At 56.4% G+C, this 24,703-nt stretch overlaps 8 protein-coding genes across 8 annotated transcripts; 5 read left to right on the plus strand and 3 right to left on the minus strand.

Moving 5' to 3' along the window:
• The first annotated feature begins 194 nt into the window (after positions 1–194).
• On the plus strand, positions 195–1,636 carry IE81DRAFT_298962 (ClpP/crotonase). The gene is made up of 5 exons (XM_025512194.1): positions 195–671; positions 745–872; positions 944–1,268; positions 1,358–1,470; positions 1,532–1,636. The coding sequence occupies exons 1-5, from the start codon at positions 305–307 to the stop codon at positions 1,550–1,552; spliced, it is 954 nt and encodes a 317-aa protein (XP_025371766.1). The 5' UTR covers positions 195–304; the 3' UTR covers positions 1,553–1,636.
• Positions 1,637–4,684: 3,048 nt separating this feature from the next.
• On the plus strand, positions 4,685–7,276 carry IE81DRAFT_12222 (hypothetical protein). Its single transcript, XM_025510186.1, has 6 exons — positions 4,685–5,450; positions 5,564–5,600; positions 5,694–5,953; positions 6,033–6,161; positions 6,244–6,537; positions 6,606–7,276. The coding sequence occupies exons 1-6, from the start codon at positions 5,044–5,046 to the stop codon at positions 7,201–7,203; spliced, it is 1,725 nt and encodes a 574-aa protein (XP_025371767.1). The 5' UTR covers positions 4,685–5,043; the 3' UTR covers positions 7,204–7,276.
• Positions 7,277–11,367: 4,091 nt separating this feature from the next.
• Positions 11,368–11,804, minus strand: IE81DRAFT_12256 (hypothetical protein). The gene has a single exon (XM_025510188.1). The coding sequence runs from the start codon at positions 11,690–11,692 to the stop codon at positions 11,459–11,461; it is 234 nt and encodes a 77-aa protein (XP_025371768.1). The 5' UTR covers positions 11,693–11,804; the 3' UTR covers positions 11,368–11,458.
• Positions 11,805–12,360: 556 nt separating this feature from the next.
• Positions 12,361–15,647, plus strand: IE81DRAFT_12285 (hypothetical protein). The gene is made up of 2 exons (XM_025510190.1): positions 12,361–12,388; positions 12,469–15,647. The coding sequence occupies exon 2, from the start codon at positions 12,531–12,533 to the stop codon at positions 15,519–15,521; it is 2,991 nt and encodes a 996-aa protein (XP_025371769.1). The 5' UTR covers positions 12,361–12,388; positions 12,469–12,530; the 3' UTR covers positions 15,522–15,647.
• Positions 15,648–15,756: 109 nt separating this feature from the next.
• On the minus strand, positions 15,757–17,118 carry IE81DRAFT_321235 (hypothetical protein). Its single transcript, XM_025513277.1, has 3 exons — positions 17,054–17,118; positions 16,425–16,964; positions 15,757–16,306 (listed from the first exon to the last, which is right to left on the minus strand). Exons 2-3 carry the CDS (start codon positions 16,799–16,801, stop codon positions 16,249–16,251), a joined length of 435 nt encoding a protein of 144 aa, XP_025371770.1. The 5' UTR covers positions 16,802–16,964; positions 17,054–17,118; the 3' UTR covers positions 15,757–16,248.
• Positions 17,119–18,365: 1,247 nt separating this feature from the next.
• IE81DRAFT_333719 (Bromodomain-containing protein) lies at positions 18,366–21,308 on the plus strand (the record flags this gene model as incomplete). The annotated part of the gene is made up of 6 exons (XM_025515384.1): positions 18,366–18,750; positions 19,084–19,295; positions 19,317–19,979; positions 20,004–20,367; positions 20,439–21,107; positions 21,211–21,308. The coding sequence occupies 6 exons, from the start codon at positions 18,366–18,368 to the stop codon at positions 21,306–21,308; spliced, it is 2,391 nt and encodes a 796-aa protein (XP_025371771.1).
• Positions 21,309–21,806: 498 nt separating this feature from the next.
• IE81DRAFT_12377 (hypothetical protein) lies at positions 21,807–22,186 on the plus strand. Its single transcript, XM_025510199.1, has one exon. The coding sequence runs from the start codon at positions 21,870–21,872 to the stop codon at positions 22,095–22,097; it is 228 nt and encodes a 75-aa protein (XP_025371772.1). The 5' UTR covers positions 21,807–21,869; the 3' UTR covers positions 22,098–22,186.
• IE81DRAFT_12347 (hypothetical protein) lies at positions 22,114–24,410 on the minus strand. The gene is made up of 9 exons (XM_025510195.1): positions 24,231–24,410; positions 23,840–23,858; positions 23,471–23,753; positions 23,203–23,313; positions 23,038–23,121; positions 22,755–22,919; positions 22,515–22,663; positions 22,280–22,428; positions 22,114–22,173 (listed from the first exon to the last, which is right to left on the minus strand). The coding sequence occupies exons 1-9, from the start codon at positions 24,310–24,312 to the stop codon at positions 22,130–22,132; spliced, it is 1,086 nt and encodes a 361-aa protein (XP_025371773.1). The 5' UTR covers positions 24,313–24,410; the 3' UTR covers positions 22,114–22,129.
• Between the last annotated feature and the right edge of the window lie 293 nt (positions 24,411–24,703).

Genomic DNA, 24,703 nt, shown 5'->3' on the forward strand with positions numbered 1-24,703 from the left:
ATAGCGCGCCAGGACGCCCAACAGACCTGGCCGAATGCTGTGGAAGAAACCAATCACGTGACCCGTCAGTGTAGCGGCCGGCACTCGGGAACAACATAAACAGGTCCGTGCTCGCTCTCTCCCGAGCTCCACACGCGGCAATGCCCGAGGCCCTGAATGGATGTGAGTGGTCTTCGTGATCCTTCTGTATCTTGCTCGCAAACGATCACTCCTCCACCAGATTCTTTGGACTCCTCCACCAGATTCTTTGCATCTCTGCTGAGACGAAAACACTTTATCGACGTCTGCCCAGCCACGCAACAAAATGCTGGCCGCTCTCGCTCCTACTTGCCGCGTCGCTGCGCAACGCACCGCCTCTGCAACCCTCGCTGCAGCTGCCAGGCCAACCCTCAGTCAGCAAGCCCGCACTGCCCTTCCTTTCGCCTCGCGCACCATCCACTCGACCGTGCCGAGGCTCTCCACACCGCCTGCGAGCGATGTCGGCGACTACAAAAACATCATCGTTTCCCAAGCTGGCAATGGAGTCACATTGATCACCTTGAACAGGCCCAAGGCGCTCAACGCGCTCAACTCCGAACTATTCACAGAGCTCAACCACGCTACCGCAGCGGCGGATGAGGATGCTTCGGTCAATGCGATTGTCATCACAGGAAGCGAGAAGGCCTTTGCTGGTGAGAAAGATCCAATGACCACGCCTTCAGAGAGCTTGCAACTGACGCTTCGCCGCCTGAATCACAAACGCAGCTGGAGCAGACATCAAGGAGATGAGGAGCAAGGAGTTTGCTGGTGCCTACAAGAGCAACTTTCTTGGGCACTGGACGAAGATCAGTGAAGTGCGAAAGCCTATCATTGCTGCAGTCAGCGGGTTTGCGGTAAGTCTAGACCGGCTTGCTCCTGCTGCAGCGCTGCGAGTTGATCAAAGTTTTGTGCCGCTCTGTATCAGCTTGGAGGAGGTTGCGAGCTCGCGATGATGTGCGACATCATCCTCGCAGCTCCCACCGCCAACTTTGGCCAGCCCGAGATCAATCTCGGAGTCATTCCAGGCGCCGGCGGCTCACAAAGGCTCACGAAGGCGCTCGGCAAGTCGCTTTCAATGGAGCTGGTCTTGACCGGTCGCAACCTTTCTGCTGATGAAGCTGAAAAGCATGGCCTTGTCAGCCGTGTCGTGCGCGAAGGAGATGTGGTCGAAGAAGCGGTCAAGGTGGGCGCGCAGATCGGAAAGAAGGGTCAGGTGGCTGTTCAGGCTGCCAAAGAGGCGGTCAACGCATGTGAGTTGCGGCATCTCTTGCCTCAGCGTGGGTGAGACTACCAGTGCTGAAGTAGTCCACACGGCGATTGGCCATCACAACCTGAACAGCCTTTGAGCTATCACTTCACGAGGGTCTCCGATTCGAGCGTCGGATCTTCCAGGCCTTGTTCGCGACAAAGGATCAAAAGGAAGGCATGAATGCTTTCGCCGAGAAGCGCAAGGTTCGTGCCCTTGCATTACGACGTGTCAATCATGTGCTCACTATTGCAACCTCCTTTGCAGGCCCAATTCTCGAACGAATAGAGCGGGGAAGACAGCAGCACATGTCTCGTAGCTTGTCGAGCAGAAGCGAGTTTACAATTGAATGTAAAGCGGTTTACGTGACGCAGCACTCGTCGGTATTTGTCGCTCCACTTTTGCGATCGTGCTCGACAATAATCATCAACCTGCTGCTCTGGGTAGTGCTGCTTAGAGCTGCGTGCGGGTGAGCCACATGCGCGCTTCCAGCCGACTTTGACGTTTCGACTAGTTTTGTTAGAAGGGCGGAACGATTTGAATATTTACAGAGCAGGTGATGGATGCTCTATACCTCCCCCTCTCTCTCGAGACGATTCGCAGACTGCGTACAGAGACACGAGCATGGCGCTCTCGCTTGTGTGTGTGCCTGAAGTCTGGAGCAATGCCTCAGTTACGATTGATGAATGAGGGAGCTTTGGCTGCATCGTAACCTCTATGCCGACCGAAAGAGGATCGATTCGATTGATCGAGGCACGGCGGACCTCCAATTTCCGACATGCATGAAGGACACCGGTAGGAGTTGGCTCATCGTATCAGCCCTGCGTCAAATGAGACGCCCTCAGCTGAAGAGCCGCCAGCACAAGTGCTCCGCCGTCATGCAATCTCCGTCCGCTCAAGCGTTGCGGGCCGACGAGTCGCCGCTCACAAGCAGCGCCGGATTGGTCATTGAGGCAGCGTACAGCTTCGCAACGTCGGGAAGACCGGACAGAGCAAAAAGTCTCATTGTCGTGCTGAGCCGATGCGTCGACGCGGATTCATGTGCCGCGTGCCTCACACCCCTTTACAAAGAGGATTGCCTTTTTTGGGCTACTCGTGACTGTGACTTGTGCTCTTTGGCGGCGCAGCGGCGGCAGAGTTGCATGCTTCACCCTTAGGCCAACCTCGCACAGACGCGCGCGCGCCACAGCCCACATCATCTTCCCATCAGCGCCAGCCTACAGCTTGCCTGCAGCTTGTTGTTGTTGCGGCAGCAGCAACGCAGTTCAAAGCACGTATATATGCCGTACCGTGCAGCGTGTACACGGCACCTCACGGCTTGCTTCTGTCAGAGGCGCTCTGGCTGTATGTATGTCGGCGCCGAAGAGACGGGCTGAGCCGGTGATGATGACGGATGCTCCTCGAGGGGTCAACATGCATCGATCGAGATGACTCTTACTCGTAATCACGAATTCAACAACTATGGTATCGTGCTTAATTGATACGGACAGCACTGTTGACTATTCACGATTGTCGAGCCTCGTCGAATTTGTATGGGCCTGCCGCTGCCGCTGCCCTGATGCCGATGTACATCATTCTTAATCCGCGTGACTGCAATCTGAATCAAGAATCCTTGAATGTGAATCACGAATCCGTAATCACGAATCGCCAAGGCTGGACGGCCGATGTCCGTTCAGCGGCAGAATTTCGGGCTTCCCAGCGTCGAGGTGCCATTCTAGTCACGATTATAACGATCCTGCTTGTCGGGTGTTCCGAGACTCAGACTGCAGATGAGTAGCACACATGCAGTCGAAAGTGACTACTCTTGACTTATATGCTGCTCGTCAAAGCTGCTGCGCGCAAGCAGGTCCCGCGCGTGTGGGTATGTCCGCCCTGGACTCAATTTGAACCTTGCTACCGTCACGCTATCCAAGGCCGACGCCTACAGTCAATTGTGACTTTCCCACCGACATGGGCCATCGAGCTTCTTAATGTTTAGGCCAGCGAACATCGTTTCTGACACTTCACACTTCTTCATTGCGTGACCGGGTACACCATGCATATTCTCAGCAGAGGTAAGAACGCCATCATCGGAGCTGGAGGGTGCCAGTCACGGCGAGTCAGTCGGGGTTTTGAGTGCCGACGCGCATGCGCTCCTTCCTTCCTTCATGCTCCTCTTGAATCTGACGCTCCAGCAGAGTGATGCACAGATCACGAACCAAACTATAACTCGATCATGATCAGGCAGGCGTCGCGAGTCGAGCCTCGCGTTCGCGCGTCAGAGGTGCGTCAAATGCGCCGTGAATGGCATCACACCAGCAACCTTTGTTTCAGCCGTAAGTTGCTCTTTCGCCCGCGGCTGATGGATGGCGTGCGGTCCAGTGCCCGCGCACGTTATTCATGAGCACATGCAGGATCATGCGGCATGCATGCATGGCCGGCCACGATCCCGCTTTCGCTGCATCAGTCGAGTTGAGACTCTTGAGTGCGTTGGTGCCTGAAAATGGACTCGCATTTGGACATACCCAGCCGTGAGTAAATGGCGATGTGCACCCAATTTGGCGCCATTTTAGATTCCCTAAGCTGGGCGGATTGAAATCGGATCAAGCCATGAAATCACGCATATGCATGTTCGCGGATTGCTTGGCTGCTGATGACCTATCCTGAGAAGCATCTTGGATCGATCCGGGCTGCTTGCTTCTGGGTTTGAGTAGCGAGAACCGAGATGGGCGCCAACGATTACGAGCTATGGCCACCGTCTTTGTGTCCTGTTACACTCACGACTCCAAGGCTTGAGGCACACAGACTCGCGAAGACATCGCGCAAGCCAATTCATATCCTCGGCCCATCAGTAGGCGGCTCCTGCAGCATCATCACCGGCGGGTTCCCGTTTCGCAGCGCACGCAATCCAGCGCTTACTCGCGCTGACACTTCTCAGCAACTGCTATCCGCAACGCTGGATCCAGTAACATATACATCACGCGGTCTTGCAAGTCTCACACAGATTGACATCATTGGATCAGGCCGGGCCTCAACGCTTCGATCGCTGCTCCGTAGAGCGACCTGCTTGACGTCCTTTTGAACAGGTCTCAGGAGAGCAGCACCTGCGAGAGCTTGGTCACAGCTGTGTCTGCCCGCACCAGTCGTGATTGCGTCTCGCCTTCACCTAGATCAAATCAAAGAGGCGCCTCATCCACATCGACTATCATCGCCTCCCACTTCATATCGACATCCCACCATTACCTATTGCAGCGGCGTCTTCAGAGGCTTACAATCCCTTCGCGTAGTAGTTCGACTGGGCGCAGATCGATCGCTCTACTCTCCGGGCGCCACACCGCCGTTCAAAATTACGTACCTGGTCAAGCCCCGCGTAATCACAAAGCACGGAATTCTGGCCCGTCGCCTCCTCTTCCCAGTATTGCACCGCAAGCAACAGCTGGGTACCGCGCGTGGCCAAAGCGGCGCTCTGCAACCCACCAGCCACTCCGGCCAGCCATCTGAGCGCCTCGACGCAGCAACCTGTCTACGGCCCGGTCAGCTGAACTGTCCGCGAAAGTCGCGCCGAGGCCCACCTTTATCTAGCCACAGTTGCCCCTGCGAGAAGCCTATGGATCGCGCCTCGTAGTAGACCACACATTCCTCAAGGTGTCAGTTCCGAGAATCGTATAGCCGGAGTCATACAGCCTCGGCTGGTCACGGGAAGTCAGCAACCTGACCACCAGGTGACCCAGTCTCCTTCGTCATCTGCCTGCGACGTCGGGCGGTCTTGTGAGAAGCTGCCATACAGAGTCCTCAGCGTCATGTCGTACGCCGATCACTACAATCGAAGCTCCGCAAGTGGCTCCTTGCAGCATTCCAGGCTTGCTGGCTACAGCTCTAGCGCTCCATACTCGGCTTGGGGCGACTCTACCAGGCCTAAAGGAGGGCATTCGACAGCACTGGACGACCGGCGGTACACGAACAACGCCAGAGCCGCTAATGGGTACCAACGCAGCGCTGGCCCAAATGCAGCCGCCGGTTCGGCGTCAGCGTCTGGACACTCGTACCATCTTCCGACCAGCGGAAACTACGGTAATCACAGCTTTCCCTCGCCTGCCACATCTGCCACGTCAAGCGGCAGCAGCCTTCGCACCCCGCCTGATCTGCTGCTGAATGGCGCTGCGCTGGCTACTTCGTGGAAATCGGTCGACAAGCAAAAGCTGCACAAGTGAGTCTCAATCGAGATCCTCTGCACTGTGTCACCGATGCATTGTCTGAGTGAAAGCTGTTTGGCTCTCCGCGTCTTGGGCATTGGCTGACTTTGATGGCTTCGATGTACAGCAACCTTACTGTGACGGACATCGAGAAGCGCTTGAAGGTGAGCTCGAGCAGCAATGTCGATGTCTATCGTTTGGCTTGCCTGCATCTCAAGCTGATCCGAGTACCTCTCCGCCCACCTCCCTCATTCTAGCTGATGGCGAATTTACCAACGGAGCCGATCTCAGGAGAGCTGCCCACGCCGCCATCATCGCCGCGTCTTCAGGCTCGTGACAAGACACAGGACAAGGCGAGAGCTAGCGGTCGGGCTTCCGCTGGCACGAAGGAGGCGGCTGCTACCGAGAGCGGCACAACCAAGAAGCGGAAGGTCAGCACGCGAGCAGATGATGTTGGAGCGCAGACCAAGGAGAGGAGGCTCTCAGATTCTTCAGATGAGACTTTTTCGCGATCAAAGTGAGTTGGGCATGCCGCGTCACCATGTAGTCGCCTTGACGGACACTTGTTCATCTTCGGTACCTCCCGTGCCAATTAGACGAGATGATCAAAATCAGAGCAGGGACAAGAAGGCGGTCGCACCACGGTCACTTCATCGCAGCCTCGAAATCATTCTTCCGCTCGATCGTCGATGGGACAAGGACCTCTTCGTATCGACTGCTGCGTCGTGAGTTGCCGCAAAGCCCGAACAGGTTATGTTAGGTGGCTCGCAACTTCGTGCAGCTGACCATCGTTCTTCGGCCTCCTAGCTTTCGCGCGCGTGGCAGATCATTGAAGCATCAGGGAGACCAAAGACTACGGGAAGAGTCTACGATGCGCATCGGGAGCAGCCCTTCGAGCGCCGCTTGCATCGCGACATTTGAGCAGATGGACGCCGTCTTGCTGTACGTATACAGCTTTTGGTGCGAGGACGAAGCAGCGACTATCGACACTGGCACCCCAGGCGTTATCATCGCCGCGAATTGGAACACGATCTTTGGTCTTCTGAAGTACGTTTGCGATTGCCAGGAACGCAACGGGTTTCCCGCCCTTGCAGGACTTTGGTGAGTGCTCTCGCGTAGTGCATCTGCTGCCTCACTGTGCGCTGGCCGCTGACCCATCGTGTACGTAGCCGTCTCATTGAGGCGCTAGTTCTGCGGAAGGTCAGCGACAACGAGAATCGTTTGCTTCAGCGTCGCCTCGCCAAGCTGGTGGCATCGTCTGCTGCAATAGCAAATACTGGCTCAACCTATGTCGCGGCAGGACAAAGTCCATCCACCCCATTCGGAGACACAGCAGCGCCATCACCGGCCTCTCATCATTCCGCAGAAGTCCCACCGGGGGATTTGTCGTCCGCAATTGCCGATATCTCTAGTATTATGCGCAAGACGGTCGGCGAGTCGGAACGGAGTGCCAGGCTCTTCGCCCAAGCTAGAAATGCGCTGTCACCGTCCACCTTGCAGGATTCCTTCCCAGACGTCTGGCAAGCTTGCCTGGCTTCCTCGACCGTCATCGAGCCCGTAAGAGACGCCCTGCGCTTGAATCCGGAAGGATTTGGCTCATCGAGTTGCGTCACGGACGATGCTCCTAGTGCTCGATGGGCGTGGCCACTGGACCACGTCACCCCTCTCCCACATTACGTCAACTTCGGTCGCGCCCTACTCCGTGAAGCGGCAGCCCGGAAGAATCTCAAATTCCAGCTAGCTGCGATCACTTCCCATCGATCTTGATGCCTTGCATGCTGCACAACGACACGCTTGATGTGTCTTAGGCACACTGCAATCTGAGGACAGCACAATCAGCTGTTGTGCACGTCTGAAAACTGCCCTTGCACAGCTGCCACTATGCTTTCCTGGCTTCTCCAGCTCACCACGATCAAGGGGATTCCTGCCCGAGTTCTTCAATTATCTTCAGCACGCTCGACTCGTCTTTATCGTGATCTGATTCTCCGGCACGCTTCCAGCATCCTTCAAGAGAACCTTGTACTACTATCCGTTTCGAACGACGCCCGCACACACGCTTTTCTACTCTGTCATATGCCTGGTTATCATCATGCGCTCCGCCCTTCAACTTCATCGCTGCGCAACTCTTTGCACCGTCACTCATCCGATTCATGTTCCGCAACGAGGCCCTTCTGCAGGGAATTTATGGTGTTCTCGAGATCTGCTGTGTCCTGAGATGGGTCGCTGAGAGGATCGACGATGAATGAGCCTTCACTCAAACTGTTACTGTCGGCGTGCCTTTGCCGAGCAACGCGGACAGGCCGGACAGCTGCAGAGACTTTTGATTCCCTTCATACAAGCCGGCGCACCGTTGATGGTCACGAGTCGTGACTATAGTTCGTTCCCAAAAGCAGCACATCGCAGTCTCTGGGGACGTTCTCGAGGGCAATACATTGGGTCTCTGTAGCCTTCAATGGACTATGCGTTGGCGGACGATTTGACTGAGGATCAGGACGCGATGACGGCTTGCGGCTTAACGGTCTCACTCGTGACTGGCTCAGTGTTGAATGACAACTCGATCGTAAAGTTTGTCTCGCGACTGGCTGCGCTGCCATTCATGACGTCAATGACTCGCGTGGCCTTCATATAGCGATCTGATGCCCGAAGAGCAAAAGTCTCCGAACCACTCGACTTTCTCCCATCATACGCATTCAGGATGCACCCTGCTGGCTCGCGGTTTGGCGACCTTCTAGAAGGAACGGGGCGCGTCACCTGTGAATGCGTACTGAACTAACTTGATCAGGCTTTGCGTCGTGACGCTGGGTGACATTTCGACTCCATCCCGCAGGCGTGAAACGGCTCGCACACGCGACCACGTCGTACCGGATGATGGACGGAGGATAAATGTTCCATGGCGTGGCATGCGAGGTCTTACGAATCACTTCGGACGCTAAGCACTCAGACTGTTGCGAATGTTGGAAGCAGACACGTACGTATACATGCGGTCCATGCTTCCACGCTTGCGCTCGCCGTCGTGGTCTCAAGAGATGGGACTCAAGACTGTAGACACGTACTCGACCGGAACATTTGTCATCTAGAATGATTGCCGTTCCGCTGCGCGACTTGCGTGCTGGACGTCTACTTGTTCACATGGCTGTGGCCCGCAATTCCATCAAGACATCGACCTCTTGTCGACATAGGTGGCTCCTCCTTCACCATGAAGATGTTCACGCGGCTAGCTCCAAGCGAAGCGCGGCTTCGTATGGAGCCGCTGCAGCAGCTTCGCCACTGGCCGCGACCAACAATGCGAGTTCAACCACTCTAGGCCAGATTTTGAAAGTCCTCTGAACCGGCTCGGCCAGCAGCAATTGCCCTTCAAATCACGAATCACGAATGTGATGCGAGATGCATCAACGCTTGATGCTTGTGGGGTCGAGATCTTAGACACAGGGTGAAGCCTATTCGCACTTTGCCTTGGGAGGATCGACTTGTGGAACAGGAGGGCGACGGGATCGGCCGAGCGAGCACGAAGCTAAGCGACATGCACAAGTCAACGCCTGCACACACGACTTTGAAGCCAATCGTTCCAATCCATTTCGCTTCGGAAGGGGCCCATTCGACGTCGCATCCTTTTGCGCATGCCAGCTGCACCTCGATGATCTCGTCTCGAGGTTTGGTGACGTTGATATCGCTGTGCTGCTTGGCTGACGCACGATGTTGCACAGGACATGCTGGAGGCCCCTAAAACCCCCCCACTCAAGACTCTAGCTTAGGGGCTGCCGTCGGCTTCAAAAGCATGAGCGCAAGGGCCCTTGCAGCTGTGCAGGACTCACAACTTGCTTTCGCTCCCGCCTCACGGTCGCTTGCATTTCCTCAGGTTGCACGCCCCCCCCCCCCCCCCCTCCCGTCCCAAAAGCTGGACGTGCAGAGCTCACTGGGGCGTGAAAAGATCGACAGCTCGGGGTGTCACCTTGCATTGATTGACGGGACAGGACACAGCACCGGCATTCTTAATTGCGACTCTGCTGCTGTTCGTGTGTATGGACATGTCAGAGAGGCGCTAGCGCGAGCGGAAGCAGATCTATGCGAGATGGAATGAGGAACACGGGCTCCAAGCGGCCACATTCACCATTCGTGATTCGCGTGGAGGTGTGAAGAGCTGGCTTTCGAGGCGGACTGCACGTGAAGCACGCACTTGAGAGCTACCTACACGGCTTGCTGGCTAGAGAGCTTCAGCGACGCAAGAGATCAAGGCAGGTGCGAGTCACGAGTGAGGGGACTGGCCCTATCAGAATGACGAGCATTCCACAATTGAAGTGACCGAGTTGCCAAGGGTACACAACCGTGACTGCCTTTCAACAAACAAGCGCTGCTCGGGGCAGGCCCATCCGCATGATAGCGGCAAGGAACGCCCGCGCGCTTGAGCGCTATGATTGGCGCGCGGTACAGCTAGTACTTGGCTCGTATGTGCATGGCGCCGCAAGCGATCATTCACAACCAAAAGTCACATCGTGTATCTCGAGCTCGCTAACGATCACGAGATGCAATCGCGATCAGTCACGAAACAGAGAATGACGGTGCTTGCACAAAACGCCGCGCGTGGCTTTGTCGGCCCAGCTGAGACGCGGACTGCAAGGCTCGCGGCAAATTGCACGCTTACTCGACGATAAAGAGACGCATGCAGCAGGTGCTATTTCAGCTTAAATTGCTGCTGTACAGTCACGAGTGGGCAGCAAGCTGGCCCGAGCCGTGCAATCAATCGTGAATCGTTTGATTCTTGATTCTCACTCTGATAATTGACGTACACCATTCGTGATCCCGAACTATAGTCGCTCCTCACCGCATCTTTCGCTCCTTTCTCCGAGCAGCAAGCATCCATGCAATCTCGATCGAGTATGTGACGCTTGCGGTGACTTCGCAAGGTTTACACGCGCCAGGCGCTCTGAATCGATGAGGTCTATCAGTGAGATACGCACCGCGGTACAGGTACACTCGTAAGCACCGCAGTGCGCACATCGAGAGGTCTAGAAATGCCTCCGCGGGTCCGTGGATGACATGTTTGGTCAGCCAGCTCGCTTATTCATTCTCATCAGAGCTTTCAACACAGCGGGCGCGCAACACGGACAACTCAGCAACGGCCGCCTCAATTGATGGAGCTGCAGGTGCCATGCATATATGCATGCAGCTTATAGGTGAACGCCATTTCCGCGTGCTGCGTGAGTTCCTGATCCAGGAGAACGGGGGCCCGTTGGATGCGAAGCGTTTTGATGAACTTCTTTCAGAGCTTGAAATCACCTTTTGGGATTGCAACGAAAGCAAGAGACGCTCCTCGTTGGCCTGCCTTCTACTCAAGCTGAAGCTTATCGCTGCTCACCGATTGCGTGAGATATGCCAAGCTGGGTCGACGATGAGCGTTTCGACTCCCTTGAGCACGCAGTGACTTACATTCACGTGATTCGAAGACTTCGCAGCCCCCGTAGTCCGCGGACCACAGTCACATCAGTATAGTCATGCAGACTTGATGCGAGTGCTTCTCGTCACGCGTGTGAAATCCAGCGCCGAGCCTGTTTCAACACCCGGCGCTGCAGCAATTGAAACTTGCTGCATGCATGGCGGGTGCGGCTGCCAGAAGGTCGTCAGCTGTAATGGGGCACTTCACCGCACTTTCTATTCGCGCGCGCAGCCGGCTGATCCGCGATTCGATAAGTTGCTGCGCTGCAGCTGATGGGCTGATACCGTGACGCTGTGTTGTGCTGCTGCTGCTGGTGGTGCTGCTCTTGCGGCGTACCAAGCGCACCAGCACGCCCATATGCAACCGCGGAGCTTGGGCCTTTTTCTCTCCGGAGTCCTCCGTCACCGCAAGCTCTCAGTGGCCATGCTGCTCGAGACGTGTCTGGATAATAAGATTGTCTGCTTCGCGGCGAGCCAAGCGGCCTCAGTCGGACTAGCTGCATTCGCATCCAAGGATTTCATTTGTACAAGGTGATTCACGTCTAGCTCCCAATGTGCCTATTCTCCAAGAGGCATTCCCTCAATCTAGATTCTAGATCCCTGCTGCCAGGATCGTTTCGAATTTGCTCACCGGTCCCGGACGCGTTGCAATCGATTCCTTCATATTTGATTCCGCTCTCCCCGCGCGTCGGGGCGCACAGTAGCCGGTTTTGAAATGACCCAAGGGTGAGCGTGAAATCAAGTCAAGCTGCGCGTCTAGCTTGTTGAAGCTCGCTGCTGCTGCTGGGGGTCGTCTGCAGGTACCTGCGCTCCATACCAACCGCATGGCCTACGTCGCTATATCGCCTCACACATGCGCGACATGGCCCACAGAGGGTTGTTGCGTGCTCTCTCTCGGCAATTCGAACCACAACAGTCCGTTCAGCCAGCGCTCTAATCACGACTGGTCAAACGACCGGTCTCGCACATTCCCCGATCATCAGCCGGTCTTGGTCAGCCTTCTGAAAGCCACTCCGACCCCATCAGTCGCCCCTCACGACTTGAGCCCGCATGCTAGAATCTGCCATCATCTTCTCTTTCACCACGCTCATCAGAAATCGGTCTGCCACCAACGCGCGCGCGCTGGCCCGCCCAGCTCCACATCTTGCTGCTGATACCAGCGTGCTCCCCTTCGACACGATCGCGACTGGTGTCTCTACTGCACCGCCGAGGCTGAAGACCACCGAAGGGCCTTCTGACTGCAATCGGTCATCCTGCTGCCCACGTTTCCTTTCTCTGCCACCACCATCATCTCCTAGGTGCGCACGTATAGGCTCTTCAGTCACCCAAAGTATCGCTGTGTGCATATATAGACGACACCGTCGACCTTCTACAAGCTTGCGCGAATTTGCTCTGTCTGAGTAGGTGGAATCCTTGACGATCTTCCGGGTAGCCTATTCTGGAAATCCTGCAAAGTGGCCAAGCTTGGTCGCACGTTACTTCCGACATTCGAGCGTGCGCGAGCATCGGTCTTGCTGATCTTGTGAGTCATAAGGCCGGGAATGTGCAGTGCGCAGTTGCAATCCCTGCGACTGACCGTGCTGCTGCCCCTCACCGTGCTAGTCAACGGCGAAGCGCGGTGGCTGCCACAGACAGCGGTGGATCGCCATCGCTGAGGTTCAGGCATGTCATCAACCCTCACCTCCATCGCGCATTGGCCATCCACCTCCGCCGCCTCAGGCTCGGATGCCTCCCACTGGCATGCATCGACGAGCCGCTCTGCCATCCAGCGTCCGAACCATCGCTCGCCATTAGGCTCCGCGCCTCACTCGCCTATTCTGGACGCGATGCCAGACGGAGCCGGTAGGCGAGATGTGCGCTGTGCCCCAGGCCATTCCGCTGGCCCCGGGCGATCAGGAATTCAGGATGCGCAGCATTGGCACCCCAGCAACGACCTCGATCTGCATCATCTTGCTGTTGCAGGTGCCATCGAGGCAGCTGGGTACCGAAGTGGACAGTCTTCGGGTCGTGGGACGCCTAGGCTTACTAGTCCAAGCCTGCGGTCACCGCAAATAGACTTTCCGGTCGACGATGAGGCCGCGTCGCCAGTGTCGACAGGCACTCGATCACCGCATCGAACACGTCGGCCGGTGAGCATGAGCGCAACAAGTGGGCCCTCACGTTCGGGCAGCAACTCTTCCAGCTCGTCTCGAGACCAGTGGTGGGAGAATGTGTTGCCACCGGGTCAGCTTGCCGAGCGCCTGCGTCGCGCGCAGACCTCACAGGCGCAGAGCGGACAAGACAGCGATCAAACCGTCACGCATGCTGGTGCATCTTCTCTACAAAGATCAAGTCGCACGTTGTCGGAGAAAGCGATTTGGTCTGGACTCGCAAAGCTGGCGCGCACAGCAGGTGACCCCGATCACCTCGCTTCAGACCACGGCTACCCTGAAGGTGCGTCGCGCAAGTCAGCCACGATTGGTCCTGGAGTCCAGCGCAGTGCGTTGCGTAGGCCTCGCGTGACGGCCGCAGGCAGCCTCAAGACGCACGGAAGCTCTCGATCCGATGTCGGCGAGCTATCTCCCAGCGACGGCTCCACCCTCAGTGACACCGCTAGCCGGCAAAGCAGCCCCGTGGAACCAAATGAAAGCGCCAGTCGTCAAGAGCGCAGCCCTTCGCTGACTTCCTCAGGCGAGGACCGGCTGTCATCCTCTCCACGCTTGGGAGCCCTCCAAGCGTCGCGGGTTGGCTACGGCGCCTCTGCCTCCAACGCCGCGTACCACCAGAAAGGCCGCACTAGTCAAAAGAGCTTCTCGAGAAGCACCAGCAATCGTCGCTCGAGAGTGATGAGCGAGGATGGCTTGGGCTTGACATTTGCCCAAGAGGCGATGCGCATGGGACCAACCGCTGCCGCTCTGGCGCGTTCCAGCAGCGACGAAGGGAACGAGCAAGCTGGGCGACTCGCTCCCTCGCCTTTTGTGGAAGATCAGGCCACACGCCACGACGAAACTTCTCGATCACTCCTATTTCCTCTTAGGTACCTTTCTTCCACTCCTGACATGAGCTCAGAGGAGGATAAGTCGGACTCGAGCAGTCATCGTCATTACAGGTTCCAGCAGACGCCTTCGAGCTCCGGCACAGTAACGACTACAACGACGCGCGTCACTCGTACTCGCACCACGAGTGTGGCGAGTTTTGCGGACGACATTGATGCAGTCGACCGCGCTTCTGATCTGCGACCGGTCGAAGATTCAAAAGTTCGCCGAAGGGTGAGCTTCAGTCTGGACATAGAGCCTCCGGCGGGACGAAGCGTTCCTCCAAGTCGCCGCGGATCCCTCACGAATGTCAAGTCCTCACTTAAACCTTCTGCGAGCGTGCCCAGCGGCTCATTGCTTGCCGACGGCGCCGTGGCAGCCGCCGCTGCAGCTGCAAGGCGCAGACGTAACGAGTCAACATTCGACAGCTTGCCGCCCTCTCGCACCTGGTTTGCGGGTCTAGACCACCGACCTAGCAGCGGGCGTCGTCTTCGAACTGTCTCTCGCGATTCCTTTGGCGCGAGAATGCCCTCTTACTCTGCTCCGTCGAGCCCCCGGCTGTCGGTGCATCTGCTGGACGCGGAAAGACCCCCGCACCATTTCGAAGATGAACAGTCTGACGACACTTTTCCGTTTTCACGCGGTCAGCGTAGCTTCGCTGCTACTTCGCTCGACCAAGGAGGCCCCATGCCCGACATGGCTGTATTGCATTCGCTCAACATAGCGCAGACTCAGCTGGCCAGCGCGGGAAATCTTGCGCTTACCTTGACGCGACAACTATCGGCGCCCTTGCGACCAGTGTTGCACGTCACGCTCTTCGTGAGCATTTCGACCATCACGCTGATCACCTTGCTCGGCTTCCTTTGCGCGTCGTACATCCTCTCTGTCTGGGACGACCTAGGCTCTCGCAGTCGGAGCGTGGGAAGAGCTGCTGGAGACGCAAGGCGAAACATCGAAGGCGGTCTGGGATGGGGACGGCGGATGCTTCTCGGAACTCATTTGGCAGTAGAGGAAAACTCTGCCGGCTCGTCTGAGGAGACTTCTGATGCAAAGTTACACCAAACTACTACAACCCACGCACCTCGAGCCAAGACCTCGCCTTTGTTCTCTTCTCCCTTTGCCCTCGCCTTTCCATCTCCAGCAGCTTTTGCAGCCAAGTTGGCTCCTTCAGCTTTGGCCGAGCGCTTGGGTGTGGAAGTAGACTACCAACCCCGGCGCCGCTCGTCTGGCACCCCCGTCTCGCCCGACTTCTCGAGCAGCTCTGGGTCGACTTCTCGCCGGGCTTCTTCCGTGTTCCAAGAAGAGGACACGTACGACAAGCCAAGGCGGCCAAGGTCCTCCACGCCACCTCTGCCACCGCGTCCACCGCTATCTCATCTGGTGCCTTCCATTCTTCTCACCATCTTGATCGCGCTATTTGCCAGCTTTACGTCGTACTTGACAAACAAGCGCGCTGCGGAGGCGGCCAGTCAAGGTCAAAAGCACTTTGGAACTGCATCTTCAGAGCCTATGCCATCGCGCAAACCTCGACCCGGTGGTCACAGCTCAGCTGCCGCAACGTCGCGATCTGGCTCCTTTGGCAAGTCAGCAGGTCGCCGTCATGCAGCACAAGCCGGTGGCGGATTTGACATTTACAATTGAGATTTCTGAGCGCGCTGCAGCACTCGTCGGTATCTTGATGCAGTTGCACGCTTCAGCAAATCAAGGGGTGTTCGAGTAACAATTGCAAGATCTGTCCACGTTGTTCCAGCGCCTATGACCACCCCTCCTGCAACACCCTCGTTCCTGCGCACTTCTTCATTTACAGGGCTTCCTACCAAATCATGTCCGGACGTTGATCTACCTTCATGTATTGCTAGATCATTTTAGATCATTCACCCCAAGTATAATTCTCACCGCTTGATGTCGCGCCCTCTCTGCAAGTTGAGCAACACGTCCTGAGGCGCACAGCGGAGCCCTCGGCGCTGGACAAGGGTTCGTGAGGTAGGTTCATGGTGTGCGATGCAACGTGGGCTACGCCCTCTCGAAAAGCCTTGCATTGATGGTGCACTGCACGCATTGCCATGTTGCTGGAGTTCGCAAGCGGATGGCAGCGCTTCGGGACAGTGGCGGGGTGCGGGTGCGCGTGGTTTGTGGAGCGCCAGTGACGAGGCGTCATAGCGGCGGGTGTCAGGACTCGGAGACTGATGGGTATCAGCAAGTGCGCCAGCTGATAGATGCAGCCGACCTGTCCGAGGCCAAGGATGGTCGTTGGGTGGTTGCTGCGTGAAATCTACGCATGATATGGTCGCTAAAGGGCGTGGGACTGACAACACTGCATCGCGTCGAGCACCCCCATCATGGCGATGAGGCGAATCGCTGGGAATTTTCATGAGGGCCGCTCTTGCTTCGCTTTCGTTGAGTCGAGGGTTGAATTGCTCGATAGCCTGCGCCAAGGAATGTGCGGGACCAGAGGGGGGGGGAGGAGACTTCAGCATGAAGCAGGCAGGCTGGCAGCATTTGGTAGCTCGTCAGGGGGTGTCAGACGGTCCATTCCCGACTCACCAATGTTCCCAATGCCCTTCGACCCTCGCAGCCGTGTCTCTAGCCCACGCTTCCGTTCCCACCGCACCTCTAAACTCTGGATGTTGCAGCGCGTCCAAAAAGTAGAGCGCGTTGGGATAACGCAGGAAGCGAGCGTACTCCGGTTTGCGCCAGGTGGTGTGAAGGTGTTGCAGGTAGCGAATGAATGTCGGATCGGCGAGTTGGCCTGATTGGGAGAGGTGCACCAGATAGTGGGGAGATGCGAGGGCGGAGAGCGTTTCGAGATCCGACGTGAAGCGATGCTGGTTCACTGCTCGATGATATTGTTCCGCTAGGCTTCGTTCTTGAGCACCTCCTGGCTGGCTGCTGGACGCCTCCAGCAAGGGGATGTTGGACATGTTGGAGTGGGGGTGATGTCTGGCGAAGGAGGTAAAGTGGTGCTCGAATGTTCGCCCTGGCCCATTGACCGTGTTGCGAAAGACGGATTGGATGATGAGGCGCGGGCCGATTGCTGCTCGATCGAATCACGAATGCACTCCACCTTTGTCAACGCTTGAGCAGCTTGGAAGAGGTCCAGGCAGTGCAAAGAAGAGCCCTTCTTGTCAGTACTTTGACTTCTCCTGAATACTCAAAGTCGCTCATCAGCTCACTCAACGTCGAGCGCTCAGAGGTCAGAGGAGGGGCAAGCGCCTTGACTTGATTCAGAAGTCAAAGCTTAATTGTTGTGAGCCAGACTCGTTGCGAGCATCAGCTTGGGAGAGGATCGACTCATCAAGGCGTAAAAGGTGAGCATAGACGCATCACGTCACGTTCACGTGACCGCTAGGCCGCTACCTACCGAGGCTGAATCAAGAATTCGTGATGTGATTTACGATTGATTATCGAGCCCGTGGCGCTTAGTACCGGAGGTACACCTGCAGGTTTATGTACAGAAGTGTGTATGTGTAAGTAGCGGCTCTGCTGAAGGTGATGGTGATTGCCCATCCAAGGATCTCAATCAAGGCACAATTTGACTTCTTTGGACCCCTTAAAGGTGGGACTCCATGTTGACGGGACTCATCGTGGTGGCTCATGCTGACTGTGGACTCGTGACTATTGACTGACTCAAGACTCGAATCGCTGTGTGCGTAAATATCATGACCACGTGCTTGCTTGATTCATTTCGCGCCGAGCGCTTGCGCCTGCTGCGCGGTGCCAGCAGGCGGCTAGCTGCGATCGCGCACACATGCAGCTTTTCGCTTCAGCTGTGCTGATGCCTGAACCTCCGCTGGCGCAGTCAGTCGCGCATTGGCGCGGCACTGGAGCACAGCTATACCCTCGCGGCACCCCACTCAAAGCTACATAAAGGCGCATCCTGCTGGCTCGTTCGCTCAACCGCCCTCGCGACGCGCCCGCGTGCACCCATCAGCTCACATCCTCCTCTGCCGCCCCCGCGCTCTCCTCTTGCTCAACTCTCGAATTTTTTTTTTCCTTCTCGAAGAAGAAGAAGAAAACGCGCCGCGCCGAGCCGCGCCGCGTCGCGCGAGCCAGCAGCCTACCGCGCGTAGACACAAGCAGCAGAACCGCGTCTCGTGACTTGTGACTTGGTTTTTGCTTATTTGCGCGCGGGTCACCCAAATACGCGCCGCGCGCTTTGGCCCACAAAGACGCGCTGCTGCTGCTGCACTGTGACTGATCGATCGAGAGACGGTGACCGAGTGAGTGAGTGGGTCGCGTTCCAATTCCAGTCGCGCTCGCTTCATCAAGTTCGGCCGGGACATCGCCACTGATGTTTGGTGCATGACCTAATCTTCCTTGACCACCACCATCATCCTCTCACCATCACGCTCCCTTTGGTCAGAGCACAACCTCATCATCGACCCTCTTCGTTGCGAGTACACGCCGATCAGGTTCAAGAAGTGACGCTAGGGTACCCCGACTCGATAGCGACCAAGCCTGCTACAAGCTTGGCTCTCTGTTCCAATGCCAGCGCTGGACACATCTGATCTGCCAGTCGATCCTGTCCCTCGTTCCAACGGCGGAGACCACGCCACCGAAAGTAACGGAGCAGTCGAGCTGACCAAGGTAGTACCTGAGAGCAGTGTGCCAGCTCCAATTCCCGCCACGGACTCGATCTCCCATCCACAGCAGCAAGCTTCAGCGGACACTTCAGCTATGGATACTGATCTGGAGGTTGCAAAGCCTGTGGAGGTTGCAAAGGGGCCGGAAGAGGTGGAAGCGAAGCCGGCCACAGGTGACGCCGAGGGTCACATCGGATCGAATGGGGTCGCTGCACCGAAGACGAAGGCGGAAGAGACAGATGCGACCGGCGGGCCGACCAGCGAACCCGGCGCGCTTCTGTCCTCTGGTGAGTAGACCCTGACAGCGCCTTGTTTACAAGCGCCATCAAGCGCTGACGTCACGCTTGGCCGGCATGCTGACCAACCTTTAGGCCAAGAAGTGCCAGCAGCAGTTTCGGACGTGAAGCCTCCTGCAGCGCCGCCTGCCGCCACTGAAGCGCCTGCCGACTCTTTGCTCGAGGCTGGAGATGCGTCAGCAGAGGACCAAGGACTACGGAAGCCTGACACTCCAGCTGATCCCGTGTCTTCGTACGAAGCTGGAGCCACTACGGGTGTGCCTCCGATAGCCGAGGGGCCCATTGCATCCCCGGCTGTGCCGCCTCCACCGGCACCCGAGCCAGCAGCGCCCGCGGAGCCTGGTGCAGCTATTCCGCCCGCCTCGGCTGCGCCCGGAGCGCAGGCTCCACCAGTTCCACCTCCTGCCAGCAGCCCAGTTGCAGATACAGCGGGCAGCGACGCATCTGGCAGTCAGGCTGCAAAGCGGCACAGAAAGTCAACGACGCATTTTGCTGAGCCAGGGGTGGTCAATACTCAATTGGCGCCTGCCGATCTGGTGGGAATGACGGCAGCTCAGATCAAATATGCGCAAGCAGCCATCAAAACGTTGATGAAGCGAACGGAAGCTTTTGCATTCAACGAGCCTGTCGATCCTGTCGCTGCAGGCATTCCAACATATTTGGACGTGGTGAAACGGCCGATGGACTTTCGAACAGTCGATCACAAGTTGAACTTTTCGTCGGCCGCGCTGCAGCGAAGGCCAAACGACAAGCTCATAGCGGGAGCCAAGGTCGGGCTAAACCCGTCCAAGGACGTGTATGCAAATGCGCAAGAATGGGTGGATGACGTGCGACGCATCTTTAGCAACTGTCGTCTGTTTAACGGCGCCGAGCACCCTATCTCTCAGTCTGGCGACACGCTCGAGAACCTTTTCAATGGGCAGTTGCCAAAATTGCCAGCCGCAGATCCGCCTCCACCTTCACCTTCGGTGGCCACCGCGTCGAGCAGCAAAGCCAGGCGACCCTCCAACGCTGCGCCAGCCGCGCGCAGATCATCTGTGGACGATGGAACGGGAAGGCCGAAGCGCGAAGTCCACGCACCCTCCCGCGAGCTGCCTTGGCAGGACGAGCCAAACAAGGGCGCGTCTACGGGCACTCGCCCACGCCGAACCACGGGAAGTGCGCGCGAAGAGGCTCACTACACCAAAGTCAACGCGGATGAGCTCAAGCACTGCACCAAGGTCATCACTGAGCTTCTGTCCCAGCCGACCATCCAAAACTACGCTTGGGTCTTCAACGACCTTCCAGCACGGGATCTCGATTTTGCTCCAGCGTACTACAAGATGATCAAGAAACCCATTTCTCTCTTCATGGTCTCAGAACGCGCAAAGGCCAAAGAGTACGAGTCGCGGGCCGAGTTCGAATCGGATATGAACCAGCTTTTCAAGAATTGCTACACATTCAATGCTCCTGGACACGATGTCTACGTCTTTGGGCAGAAGCTGCAAGATGTATACAACGAGAAGATGGCGCGCATGCCAAAGCACAGATCGCTCAGCCCCGAGGAGGAAGACGATGACGTCGACGCTGAAGCGGATGAGGACGAGGAGGAGTACGAAGAAGAGATGGGTGAGTCGTCCCGTTAGTGCAGACTTTGCGAGCCCACAACGTCCTGAGTCGGTCCTTTGCTTCAAATTCAGATGAAGACGCAAAGATCCGGGCCCAGATTGCCGCGTTGGAAGCCAAGTTGCATAAACCCAAAGGCAGCAAGAGCTCGAAGTCGGCTTCTGTTGGCGCTGGAACTTCCAAGGGAAAGAAGAGGGCCGCCTCTGACATTGCTGGAGGTGCCGTTCCTGCGGGTGCAGCGTCCAAGAAGAAAGCTCCGCCAAAGAAGGCCGCTGCAGCCCAGCCTGCAGCCGCTGTCGAAGCCTCGCCAGCAGCAGCCAAAAAAGCGAAAGCTGCACCAAAGAAGAAGGCTGCGCCGCCCAGCAAAAAGTCGAATGGGGTAGAGGAGGAAGTGCGCACGGTGACGTATGAGCAGAAAGAGGAGCTAGCTGCGAAAATTACGCAGCTGCCCGACGACAGGCTGGACGGGGCGCTGAAGATCATTGCGGAAGACAAGCCGCAGAGTTCGACGGACGACGAGGAGATCGAGCTGGACATCGATGATCTTTCGCCGCGCACGCTCTATAGGCTCTACAGGTACGTCGTTCGTCCCAAACATAAGAAGGCTACCAAATCTTCGGCGGTGGATGGACGCAAACGTGGTACGGGAGGTGTGAAGCGAAAGAATTTGGACGAAGATGAAGAAGCGGATAGGATCGCTCGTCTACAAGCCCAGCTGTCCCAATTTGATAATCCCGATGCAGGTAAGTGGGCAAGAGCAGACTCTCTGTGCCGATCATGTTCGCCTCGATGGTGATGCTCAACAATTTCCCCCCCCTCCCTCTTTCCTCTCCACAGCTGCGTCAGCCCCCACAAGCGGTGGACATGCAGGCGCCCACGATGATCACGTACAGTCCGAAAGCTCTGACGAAGGATCAGAGAGCGAGTCTGAGAGCGACTACTAGTGTGGCAAAAGGGAACGTGCGGGCTCGATACAGAAGACGATCTCATGTCTGCGCGTCTCTTTTGCAATGTGCCACCTCGATCGTTCTGCTCGTGATGGCGCTCTAGTGCTGCCAACGACTGGGTGGAACGTCTTAGGTGCAAACAAAGGTCTAAATTCACTCACTACTACGCCAGCTCCCGCTCTTTGTCCTGTCAATGCCCGCGGCTGTACTCTATCCCCCCCCCTTCTTTTTCACATGGTGCAACCCTGCCTCCCCTATTTCCCGCCATTTTTCTTCCTACCCGCCTGTCCTTTGTTCTTGTCACGTTCTGATGGCAAATAACGTCAAATTCTTGCTTGCTTTGAAGCATCGAGATCATTGAGCGACCTCGAGATGGAGGCGATGAGCCTGGACAAACGAAAACACATCGGACCGGCCGAGTCGTCGTCGTCCATGATGACTCGCAGGCTTCTCCTCCTCATTTCGCGAGCGACGTGGATCGGTCAATTAGTCAAGAGGAAAGCGTGAGGGTCGTGCCTCGCAAGGATCAATGGGCATCTTGCGCGACATGTTTGTGAGATGGTATTCGATCGTAAGGGTGCTCGAGCGTACATCTGCGATGGGACGCTGGACCATCTAGCAAAGAACGAGGGAGGGTGGCAAAGCGCTAGAGCAAGCCATGTCTCTTTTGACAAGATGCGCGCTCTTGTTTTCTCTTTCCCCATCTTGCATAGCGGGGGGGTTACATTGAGGCATCATTTACCATCGAGAAGAAAGATCGTCACTTGGGACCGCCTAGACTCGTAGGCTTGTACAGCAGCTCTGCTTTGCTCTGCTCCTCAGCTGGGTACCTCCCCTCTAGATGCGGCCGCCTTCACAGGTTCTGCGCATGGTGCGAGATGCGCGAAGAGGTGCCAGTACTCAGCTCGTGTCAGCAAAGACGAGGGTAGTAGCGCCGCTACAAAATTTGCCTACTCGCGCACACTCACCGAAATAAGCATGATTCATGGCTTCTTGAGCAGTCAACCTTTCGGCATGATCGTACTTCAAGAGACTGTCCAAAAAGTTGATGGCCTCGTTGGATACGTATCGCTGATTTTCGGATGTGATGAACCTTGACCAAGGTTTGCGTGTGTAGCTTTTCGACGCAGGGATGTGAGGGATGGATAAGCACAAGGCCGTGTCGTGCAGGAGGTACGAGCTAGCGCAAAGGCTGATACGCACCGGCCAAGAATTTCGTCGTATTGGGGATCCAGCTCGATATCGTACTTTTCGAGATAGGTATACAACTCGTCCGTACCGAGCACCTTGCAGATCTTGACCAGCTGATCATAATTATCATGCCCGTGGAAGAAAGGCTCCTTGCGGAAGATCTGCAAAAGGACGGAGATGGCCAGTCGAAGGCGAAGCGTGAGCAGAACGTCTTTGCTGAAGACTGCGCCCACACCGCGCGTGCGTACTCACCATGCTCGCAAACATGCAGCCCAGACTCCACATGTCTAGTGAGTAATCATACTCTTGGAAGTCTACTAGCAATTCTGGTCCCTTGAAGTACCTCGATGCGACACGAACATTGTACTCTGTGTACGGGTGGTAGAATTCCGCCAATCCCCAGTCGATGAGCCGCAACTGAAGACAGCGGCAGTGTGAAAGAAAGAAAGAGGTATCAGCAGCTGTCAGAGCACCATCCACGCTAAACCTGGCGGCTCCTTTGCTGCTACTTCGCTTGGCGCCCTCTGCAACTCACCTGGCGCTTCTCGTGGTCAATCATAACATTGTGCGGCTTTACGTCTCTATGCATGATGCCTCGCGAATGAGCAAAGTCGAGCGCCTGAGTGGAATCAACAACCAATCTATCAGTGCCAAATTTTGACGCTGCGGACCGCCTTCGACTCGCGCTGCCTGCACGCACCTTGAGCAACTCGTAGATGTAAAAGCGAACGTCAAAGTCTGTGAATTTGGGGTAGAGCGTCTTGAAATCGGTGTTGTTGACGTATTCCATGACCATCGAGGGAGTCTTCGACTGCGAATGTAAAGTGGCAGGCATTCGCTGGTCAGCGCGCGAGTGAACGCGAGCTTTGCAATGCCCCGGCATCGGCGGCTCTCTTGACCTTCATCGACGTTGGCAGCATCCGTCTCAACCTCGCCCATTTGTGCGCGACTCGACCGGAAGTACTCACCTGCGGGTCCCTAACAACGTCCAACAAGCCAACAACATTAGGACCACCGGCCAAATTTTGCAAGATTTTGATTTCTCTCTTGATCTTTTTCTTCTTTACAGGTTTCAACACCTTGATGATGCATTTTTCCGGTCCACCCGTGGCACCCAATCCGTGACCAGGAGAAGCACCAGCCCCTGACCCTCCGCCGACCGCGGTGCCTGCTACATTTACACCTTCAAACACTTCGCTGTATTTGCCTCGCCCGACTTTGCGAAGAATTTCGTAATTATCTTGTGTGCCCCTGCGATGTGTGATGAAACAAGGCGCATTGCGTCAGTAATGGCAATGGAACTCGGATATGAGCACGAAAGCGCATATTTCACGCACCATTGCACCACGAGGTTGTCTGAAACGAAAGGAGGCGGGAATGACGCGCAAAATCAGAAAAGTTCGGGCATTGGCAAGGCGAGGCTTGGCTGAGAGTTCCAAAGCATCATCGAAACTTGTTCTGGAGATTATGCATGCCACTTTTGGGGATTCGATGGGCAGGAACATCGTCGCGAGAAGGTGTGCGCTTCTGTTGATGGCTGTCTTACTCGTGCCACAAGTTCCACATGCTGCCCCAAGTGATGTGTGCGATGCTGTTCACATTCATGAGCGCTGTATGTCTGCCCCAATCTTCCGGCACGAGGATGTGCATCGTACCACATAGCATAAAAACGCGCTCACCCAAAGGTTGAGCCAGCCGAGCGAAGCGAAGCAAAGCAAAGCAACTCACCGTAATCCCACCACTGCCTGCCAAACTTTTCGTTGGCACCCGCATACACCCTGGCTACGCTCCGTCCGGGAACAGCCGTCATACTGCTCTGACGCCTATCTCGACAGGTTCGATTTGAAGCACCACGATGGACGACTGAAAGCGTGACGCGACCCAGCGGTCTGACCGATTGCGCTGTAGCTGAGAGTCAAGGTCACCGGCTGAACCTAGTGGGTTCCAAGATGAGCTTCAGCGACAGCTCAGTCGAATCCCGGAGCGGAGCGTCGTCGTGTCTTGAGGATGAAGCAGCGCTGCCTCTCACGCTGTGCGAAAGAAACGCTGGGGGCCCAAAAGAAAGTGGCGGGAGGGAGCTCGGAGAGGGCGCTCGGCTTGCGACTTCGGAAGAATTTTGAATGTCTCTACTTCGTGGTCGCGGGACTCGTGACCGTGCTTTGTGAATAAAACCGGCGCTCAATGTCAAGAGCTCGGGTCGA

The sequence above is a fragment of the Ceraceosorus guamensis genome, assembly GCF_003144195.1.
Source record: "Ceraceosorus guamensis strain MCA 4658 unplaced genomic scaffold IE81scaffold_10, whole genome shotgun sequence".
In the NCBI taxonomy this organism is placed as follows: domain Eukaryota; kingdom Fungi; phylum Basidiomycota; class Exobasidiomycetes; order Ceraceosorales; family Ceraceosoraceae; genus Ceraceosorus; species Ceraceosorus guamensis.

What these genes read in the sequence shown, in the direction of transcription:
- IE81DRAFT_298962 (XM_025512194.1), top strand. Translation starts at nt 305, where the DNA reads ATGCTGGCCGCTCTCGCTCCTACTTGCCGCGTCGCTGCGCAACGCACC. An exon ending in CTGCAGTCAGCGGGTTTGCG is followed by an intron (nt 873 to 943) that starts GTAAGTCTAGAC and finishes GCTCTGTATCAG; the next exon opens with CTTGGAGGAGGTTGCGAGCT. An exon ending in CTTTCGCCGAGAAGCGCAAG is followed by an intron (nt 1,471 to 1,531) that starts GTTCGTGCCCTT and finishes CCTCCTTTGCAG; the next exon opens with GCCCAATTCTCGAACGAATA.
- IE81DRAFT_12222 (XM_025510186.1), top strand. Translation starts at nt 5,044, where the DNA reads ATGTCGTACGCCGATCACTACAATCGAAGCTCCGCAAGTGGCTCCTTG. An exon ending in ACATCGAGAAGCGCTTGAAG is followed by an intron (nt 5,601 to 5,693) that starts GTGAGCTCGAGC and finishes CCCTCATTCTAG; the next exon opens with CTGATGGCGAATTTACCAAC. An exon ending in GAGACTTTTTCGCGATCAAA is followed by an intron (nt 5,954 to 6,032) that starts GTGAGTTGGGCA and finishes CGTGCCAATTAG; the next exon opens with ACGAGATGATCAAAATCAGA.
- IE81DRAFT_12256 (XM_025510188.1), bottom strand. Translation starts at nt 11,692, where the DNA reads ATGCGGTTGGTATGGAGCGCAGGTACCTGCAGACGACCCCCAGCAGCA.
- IE81DRAFT_12285 (XM_025510190.1), top strand. Translation starts at nt 12,531, where the DNA reads ATGTCATCAACCCTCACCTCCATCGCGCATTGGCCATCCACCTCCGCC.
- IE81DRAFT_321235 (XM_025513277.1), bottom strand. Translation starts at nt 16,801, where the DNA reads ATGTCCAACATCCCCTTGCTGGAGGCGTCCAGCAGCCAGCCAGGAGGT. An exon ending in GAAGGGCATTGGGAACATTG is followed by an intron (nt 16,307 to 16,424) that starts GTGAGTCGGGAA and finishes TCCTTGGCGCAG; the next exon opens with GCTATCGAGCAATTCAACCC.
- IE81DRAFT_12377 (XM_025510199.1), top strand. Translation starts at nt 21,870, where the DNA reads ATGGTATTCGATCGTAAGGGTGCTCGAGCGTACATCTGCGATGGGACG.
- IE81DRAFT_12347 (XM_025510195.1), bottom strand. Translation starts at nt 24,312, where the DNA reads ATGACGGCTGTTCCCGGACGGAGCGTAGCCAGGGTGTATGCGGGTGCC. An exon ending in ACGTTGTTAGGGACCCGCAG is followed by an intron (nt 23,314 to 23,470) that starts GTGAGTACTTCC and finishes TTACATTCGCAG; the next exon opens with TCGAAGACTCCCTCGATGGT. An exon ending in GCTGCATGTTTGCGAGCATG is followed by an intron (nt 22,664 to 22,754) that starts GTGAGTACGCAC and finishes GTCCTTTTGCAG; the next exon opens with ATCTTCCGCAAGGAGCCTTT.